Below are 9018 nucleotides of genomic sequence, written 5' to 3' on the forward strand. Positions count from 1 at the left end.
ATATAATATATAATAATTCATAACAATTAATTGATAATACTAATTTTTAAGGAAAAAAAACGATAAAATTTGTTGGAAAGTATTTTTAATTATTTTTTATTCTATATACACAGAGTGGTTCACTTAAATCGAGCATCTTAAATATCTCACTTGTTTTTGATGATAAATTGCTAAAGAAAAAGTTGCACCATTCGAGGGGACAATTATGATAATAGAAAGAGTTTTCCTTTCTATCATCATAATTGTCAAATATTGCGAGGAATCGATTTATATGTAAACAAATTAAGGTGATCCTATTTAAAAAAATTAAGGTGATCTTGAAATAACCTCATGACTTTCATCCACGATCAAACCAATGATATCATCTTATATCAGCCACGAAGTCAAAACTTTTGTAAGAAACATTTTTTTGTAAAAAGCAAGGAAAAAAGAGGGGAAAAAATAGATATTTAGTTGGGGACATTAAAATGACCCATCTTGTATATGTTCTCACACACACTGTATTTCTAAAGATGCAATTCATAAAATAAAACCGGTGACAGTCGTATACAAATGTTTTTTTCTATTCGATATGTATGAGGATGTAGTTTTCTTTAAAAATGCAAAAATGCATCACGTAATATGCTCTAGCTCTATTATAATATTTTTTAATCATTTTTTCTGGCAAGGTTATGGGTAAAACTATAAAAGAAAAATTACAAGTGGGAATGGAGCAAAGAGGCACTGCTAGAAGCAATGTTGAAGATCAAAGCACTATAAATAAGTGTAAACATTTTTTTTTTGAAGAAATAGAGAAATCGCAATATTTGTTCAAATACAATTAATATTTTTATTGAGTTAAAATATGAATTTTTATGTTTCGTCGAATTTTATAATTAGAAAAATATTTGTGTTAATTGTAGTTATCTCAGGCGTTTTTCACCGGTGATCCGGGGAAAAATGCCCTTTTCAGTATTTTTAAAAAATTGATCTCATAATTACAATAATTTAATTAATCAAAAACTGATGCAATTATTATTTGTAATATTAATAAATCTCTGTAAATTTCAACTACTAATAAAATGTGTTCATCATAAAGATATTTTAAATTAATTTAAATACAAATGTGAAGCGTATTACACCGTTTTACCTTATATATATATCACTATGTAAAAATTGTTTATCAAATGGTACATTTAATAATTCTTGTTTTAAAAAATAAAGAAATAAAATGAAAGAATATGAGTATATTATTTTTATATTTAAAAACATAAATCATTTTTTTTAAATAATATCTTATTTAGGTAAAACATTTTATAATCTCATCTTCCACATAGACAAATTTAAATTAAATTATTTTATTTTATCTTTATCTAGATGATTTCGAGATTATCTTACGTTAGTGGAATGCTATTCGTTATATCAATAACAGATCATCCTAATTCGATTGCATAACGGATTGTTCTCACGCAAGTACCTGCGCGCGCGCGTATTTGTGTGTGTGTGTGTGTGTGTGTGTGGGTGTGGGTTTATATTTTAATTTGACATATTTTGATATAAAAAATAAAATATCTCGTAAAATATTTACATCACGTAGCCTCCTTCAAATCACGCAACTTTTGTCTGAAATATTTTTCCGTATCTTCCATATTTTTCGAGATATTGCCCGCGGCATTTAAAATGGGATACCCCGTATATATACAGGATGCCCGGTAAAGATTGTGCCAATGCTCGTAGCGGGTAGAGCATAGTAAACTGAACAGAAAAAATCCTGTAACATTTTTTTTTATAACGCTTAATAAAGGAGTTATTATTGAGTAAAGTCTGGTCAATCAGCGCCGATTTTTAGCCGGATGCACGTCAGTGAGCATTGATTTGTCTCATTATTCTGTACATAAAAGTATTACGGTAAGATTATCGAAAACTAAATATTTCACAAGATATTTTATTTTTTATATCAAAATATGTCAAATTAAGATATAAAATGACTCGAAAAATATGTACTTAATAAAAAAATACTTTGTTATAGTGTTTTGAAAAGCTCTCGAGATAAGCTTCAAAAATATGCAATAAAAAATGCGGGTTTTTATTTGAGAAATTGAAGATGACCTTCATGTCATTTTCAAATGATTATCCAAAGTCAAACGAAGAGCACCATCTTATGCCCCGTCGAAGCCATAAAACTTTTGTACGAAACATTTTTTAGTATCTTCCATATTTTTCGAAATATTTGCCTAGAAAAATTAAAATGAAACACCCTGTATATCCAAAATATCGAGCTGTTTAGATATATTAGGCCAACTTGTATATATACATATATATATTGTTACGTCCGCGATTTCGATATATTGCTAAATCGCGTAATCGCGCTATCTCACACTCTCTCCGTGCTCATGTAAATAACAACACTCTTTTAAAGGACACTATAACTTTAATTTAACAAGAACACAGAACAAGCAATATGATACAATAATTGTAACTGATTATAAAGAGATGTCGGCACGGCGCGTCACCGGTCGTAAGACTAACAAGATGGCAACCTGACTTAAGATGTCCGCCTTTGTAAACAAACCATGACGACGAACTTGGAGATGATTCTCTACTTACACTCGCTTCATATCGATACTTCCATACAGATCGGGTACAGTGGATCACATACAGATTGAAAGGACGTAACACTGCTCCCTCTCTTCCAAATTGTCGACAATTCCATGGAATGGCTGATTTTTCCGAGGTGCTCCAGGAACCACAGCAATTCTTGCTCTACCTCGAACTATTTTTACGGATTACCGAGCATCGCCGTTACAGATTCTTATATCCTCTTCTTTTTCTTCTTAGTGCTGAGTTCTGGATATTTTCCAATTGACATCTTCCAGTTTCCAAGATGTCAACTCCAGGAAAAGATCCCGACATCTTCCTCGAAGAAAGAAGTCTTCTTGCCGCAGTTCTCCTGCAATGAATCCATGTCGATGATCACCTGTAGATCATCCTTCCGTTTGGTGTTTTCCTTCAAATTCTTCAGACAAGGGGGGGGGGATGTTTCCGTCCCATCTTCCTGAGAACTCCCCAAGTCCCCACCTCGGCATTTACCCTGAGCCTCACGAAAAAACCACGACAGAAAACCGCGAGCGAGGCGGTCTTCTTAAAGATTTTCAAGAAGTTTTCCGGAACAATGTTCTTTCCAATTCAAACTAAAGTTCTCATAGAAAGAAAATAAAATTCATCATCAATTCTTTCATAATAAGATAAATAATTATTATTTTTTCTTAATTCTACTTATTTTATAATTTACTAAATTTAAAATTTCTTTTGGAGCATTCTTTTTACAAGTCGATCTTGCTCTGCTAAATCTAACTAATTTTGGTTTTCCACTTTTCCTTCCGAAATTTTTGGGCAATCTGAATGGCAATGTCCAATAGCCCCGCAATGCCAACAGCCATTTTCGTTATTCTGATCTTTATTTTTCTGATAGTTATTTTCATTTATTATATATCTTTAATAACCATAGTCCTGTCTGTTGCAATTTTCAGAGAAGTTACTTCGTCCAATTGTAAGGTTCTTTTCGCAAATTCGTCATTAATTGCATTTACAAACTGCAAGCAAGCTATTTTTGCGTGAATTTCTTCCGCACGTTCGGGATAAGCCAATCGTGCTAAACGTTTAATATTCCTGTCTAAAGTGATCAATTCTTCTCCGAATCTTTGTTGCGGATTCGTAATTGCGTATAATATGTCTCCGAAAGATAGCTTTGGCCGAAACGCAACTCTAATTTTGATTTTAATTCTCCAAATTCTAATTTTTCTATTTTTGTAACGCAATCTAACATCGATCGCGCTTTTCCCCTTAAATTTGACGCTAACGCGACTGTTTTCGCGTCCTCCGTCCAATTATTCGCCCGCGTAATCAAATTTAATTGCGTAAAAAATTCTCTCAACAATGCCGTCCCATCAAATGTGTCCGGCTTTTATTTCCCAAATCTGCATTTACGGACGCGCACGATTCAGTACGTATCGGAATTTCATGATTACTCGCGGAATTTGAAATATTATTAGAGCGACTTATCTGGTTTAATTTCTCTTCCCAATGATGCAGCGCCTCGTCTCGCATCCGACACTCCGTCTGCATTTGTTCTTGCTCAATTTTCCGTTCTTCACGGAGCTGACTGAGTTTTTGCAGGATCACGCGCAGCGTTTCTGTTTCAACTGACGGTGCCGGAGTCTGAGAATGTGTTTTCCTTAGAGAATGCGCCGTCGTCATTCTGATTAGTTTCCTTCTTTTCGCCGTTCGATCCCGGACGAGCCCCCAAAAAATATTACTGCGATTTCGATATCGCTAAATCACGTACTCGCACTATCTGACTCTAACCGTGCTCACGTAAATAATAACACTCTTTTAAAAGAACACTGTAGCTTTAATTTAATAAGAACAAGGAATGCGATACAATAATTGTAATCAATTTTAAAGAGATGTCTGCACGATGCGCCACCGGTCGTGAGACTAACAAAATGGCGACTTGACTCAAGATGTCCACCTTTGTTGATAAACAAACCATGACGACAAACTTGAAGATGATTCTCCAATTACACTCGCTTCATATCGATACTTCCACACAGATCGGGTACAGTGGATCACATACAGATTGCAAGGACGTAACAATATACACAGAGTGGCTTACTAAAATAAATCTTAATAGCTCGATATTTCGGAAAGTGTGTCATTGATTTTAAAGATTTAGATCTTGAATTGTATGGCTCTGATGAGCCTTCAAACGTGAATGTGTAAGCCTGATCAAGCAAAGGAAAAATAATGGGATTCCATCGGGACTCGATCCCAGAACCTCTCTCTCAGCTGGTAACCACTCTGCCATTAACAATAAGCTACATAGCGCCCAGTGCCACCGTATTCGCTCAGCTTGGTTATATAGATTCCTCTTAAAATCTTACAAATAAAAGTTGATTTCCAAACCTTGGTTGCGTGAGTATGGTGGGGGTTAACTTTAAAATTTTAAATAGGAACTCCTATACAAAATTACATTTTTGGATTTTATGAAAGATAATAACTTAGTTTTATCGGAAACAATTTTTGTCAGATGTTTTTATAAAAAAATATGATGGTTTGAAGTTTCGTCTTATAGTTACTTGAAGCGGGAAACTCGGGAATAATCACACGAAATAAGAAAAACACTCTACTCTGACTTATTCAATTTATTAAATATTCAAAATGTCCATCATGAATTTGTAAACATTTATTTATCCGAATTAACGCTTGCACTTCAATGACTCCCAAAGTACTATGAAATGTTAGGAATACTTTGTTGATTCGAATAAATAAATATTTACAAGTCCATGGCGGACATTTTGAACATTTAATAAATTGAATAAGTCAAAGCAGATTGTTTTTTTTTATTTCGTGTTGTTATTCTCGAGTGCTTTAAATAGTTATAAATCGAAAAACGGTAAAAATGCATATTAACGGATTCAGCCCCAATGACTTTGATCTTGACACATGTTGTCAAAATCACTGTCAAGGTCACTATCCTGAGTATCTTTCAAAAATTTTTAAGCATTGCTCATTGTTTATTAACAAGAGAATTTCCATGAATTATATATAATTTTCAGATTAACATTTAATACAGCGTAACTTAACAGATTCATTTCTTTATGTGTAGTAAATCAAACGCGTGAGCGGGGGAAGGTCCCTGCTTCTCTCCCTGCACCCTTACCCCGAAAAAAACTAACTTAACCCAATCCATTTCGTAGAGGTGAAACATTATTCGGGATGAGTAGTTCTTTTACAGAAAAATAATATGTCAACAACTTACACATGTCGGTGGGGGAGGGATGAAGCCTCTCCTACAAATGCCGAAAGATGAATTATTATTTAAAGTAAAGATTCATCTCTCGGACATGAATTGAGTTAGGTTAGTTTTCTGCGAGGTGAGGATGTAGGGAGAGAGGCGGAGACCCTCCCCCACGCGTTTGATTTATTACATATAAATAAATGATTTTGCTAAGATACGCTCTATTAAATGTACATGGTTCCAAAAAAGTTACGTTTTATTTAATAAATTGTTTAATGAACAACGAGCGACGGCTAAAACATTTTAAGAATTACTCAAGCCGATGATCTTGGCAACATATATCAAGGTCAAGGTCATTGGGGCTGGGTCCGCTAATATGCACTTTTACCCAAAAAACTTCAAATCGTCATATTTTTTTATAGAAACGTCTGACAAAAAAACGTTTTAGATAAAACTATGTTGTTTTCTTTCATAAAATCCAAAAATGTAATTTTGTATAGGGGTTTCCATTAAAAATTTTAAAGTTAACTCCCGCCCTATCCACGCAACCGGGGTTTGGAAACCAACTTTCATTCACATTTGAAGGCCCATCAGACCCATACAATTCAAGATCAAAATCTTTAGAATCGATAGATAGTTTCCGTGATATCGAAATGTTAAGAGTTATGTGGGCCACCCTATACACCCTATAACCTCCGTACAATACTTTAATAGTGTATTCTAAAGATAAAATAGTCAAAAATTTTAATACAAAAATTTTGAGGCTGCAATAGTTTTTGAGTTATAAGCGATCAAAGTTTGCCAATGATATCGCGTAGAGGTTGCGCGTTCAGATCCGTAACTACACATGATCTCTGTCATCTGTTATTGATTTTACGAATCAGGTAATATTGAATTTTACTGCACAGCTGATTTTATTGTTTCTTATGTGTATAAATACTATGTACGATGGTCAGCTGATATTAATGAACTATACTCCATCCAAAGAAAGAATAATATCGGTCCGCGCATAGGCGCGCAAAATGGGGAGAACATGGCGACATACTTAATACCGTATACGTAGATTAATATTTTTTATTCATCATTGTTTACCTGGCCTCGTTTATTTTTCTTCACAGGAGATGACATTAGTGGCACTACAATATTCAATTCTTCCATCGCACTTTGTAAATACTTTTTTAGCAGAAAAACACTAAAAATGCTCGTTGACGCTGCACCAAACCGTTCGAGGGTTATTTTGAGAAAATAATTGCAACTGTCAATATGTCAAATGGTCGGGGGAGATTTGTTACTCGTTGCTAGCACTGGCAAGCTGCATGAGCGATATGACGATGTAGTGGGGGCTTTTTAGGCGTTCTGAAGGTAGAGACTTGCGCAAAACGGACGAGTTTTCGTCCGACCCGATATTATTCTCTCTTTGGATAGAGTATATAAATGTTGTACGTAAAATATTTAAATTTTTCTTAAATAATAATTTTAATGATTGATTAATTATTATAATTAAATAGAAACATAAACTTAATATTTTCATACATTTAAGAAATGAAGTTTATTTTTGTCTTGATCGCGTGAAGAAGTTTTGTAGAAGTCAATTTATTTATTTTATTTGTCAGCAATAACATATAACAGATCAGTACGTGTGTAAATGTAGTTACGAGCCTGAAAGCGCGAATTCTACGCAATATTATTCGCAAACTTTGATCACTTATAACTCAAAGCTATTGTACCCTCGATATTTTTGTATTAAGATTGTTGACTCTATTTTGCCTCTAGAATACGCTATTAAAATATTGTACGGAGGTTGTGAGACATCCTGTATATACAGGGTGTATCAGACCACCCGTGCCAGCCAAATATCTCGAAAACCGAAAACGGCAGACAAAAACATTTCAGACAAAAGTTGTAGAGTTTCAAGTAACGCATTATATAGTAATATTAGTACGACCTTGAATAGCGTTGTCAAGGTCACGTGAAAGTCATCATAAATTTCTTAAATGGAACTCCCTATTTTTTATTACATATTTTTATAGCTTATCTCGAGAGCTTTTCAAAACACTATAATAAAGTATTTTTTCATTAAGTACTGTACATAAAAGTATTACAGTAAAATTATCGAGAACTAAATATTTTACGAGATATTTTATTTTTTATATCAAAATATGTCAGATTAAAATATAAAATAACTCAAAAAGTACTTAATGAAAAAATACTTTATTATAGTGTTTTGGAAAGCTCTCGGGATAAGCTATAAGAATATGCAATAGAAAATAGGGGATTACGTTTAAGAAATTAAAGGTGTCCTTAACTTGACCTTAACGATGCCATCCAAGGTCAAACCAATGACACCATCTTATGTTCCCCTCAAAACCATACAATTTTTATTCAAAACGTTTTTCTCTAAAATGCTTAGTTTTTGAAAGAAAAGGGGTGTACGGGTGGTCTAGGACACCCTGTATAATATATCGTGCACTTTGAAAGAAGAATAATTAGTTTACTCTTTCTCCCTCCCTCTCTTACTACCTCTCCCTCCAGCCCCCTCCCTCTCTACCACCCTCCATCCATTCCTCCCTCTCCCCTTCCCCACCCTTCCCTCTCCATCCGCTCTCTCCCCTACCCCGCTCTACCCCCTCTCACACCTCTCTCACACCCCTCCTCTTTCCCGCTTTCCTTTCCTCTACCCATTCCTCTCCCCTCCCTCCCTCTCTTCCTTCCCTCTATCCCTCTCCCCCCTTTCTCCCTCCCCTCTCCCTCCCGCCCTTTCCCTCCTTTCATCTCCCCTCCTCCCTCCCTCTCTCGCTCCCTCCCTCTCTCTCCTTCCCCCTCCCTCCTCCTCCGTCTCTCTCCCTCCCTTTCTCTTTCTCTCCCTCCTCCCTTTCTCTTTCTCTCCCTCCTCCCTCTCCCTCCCTTTCTCTCTCTCTCTCTCCCTCCTCCCTCTCCCTCTTTCTCTCTCTCTTCGTTTGAGAAATTTATAGTCGGAAGTGATAAAGAAACAGATATGAAGAAGGCATTGACTTCGACAGGGAGCAGCAAAGATAGGCTAGGATCATAGGATCTGCAGAAAAATGATACAAGGAGAAGCTTGTGGTCCATCAAAGGAGCACAAAATGTTATAATGAAGCAGTGAAAGAGAAAAAAGAAAAAAATATTGTAATTATTAAACCTAAGTTGTAACAGGAAAGTGAAACTACTAAAAAACTGATAAAAGAAAAGGTAAATATCAAGAACATGTCTATAGGAAT

The 9018-nt window shown here is 34.9% G+C and overlaps 1 protein-coding gene across 1 annotated transcript in view; it reads right to left on the reverse strand.

The window, feature by feature from the left end:
• The window catches only part of LOC115244969 (uncharacterized protein CG3556-like), a 19903-nt gene extending 15667 nt beyond the window's left edge, over positions 1–4236 (reverse strand). Inside the window, exon 1 of the mRNA XM_029823003.1 lies at positions 3977–4236. Within this exon, the coding sequence (XP_029678863.1) occupies positions 3977–4236 (260 nt within the window). The remainder of the gene's footprint in view (positions 1–3976) is intronic.
• Positions 4237–9018: the final 4782 nt, after the last annotated feature.

Source organism: Formica exsecta, unplaced genomic scaffold (assembly GCF_003651465.1).
Source record: "Formica exsecta isolate Colony F162 unplaced genomic scaffold, ASM365146v1 scaffold9, whole genome shotgun sequence".
Lineage (NCBI taxonomy): Eukaryota > Metazoa > Arthropoda > Insecta > Hymenoptera > Formicidae > Formica > Formica exsecta.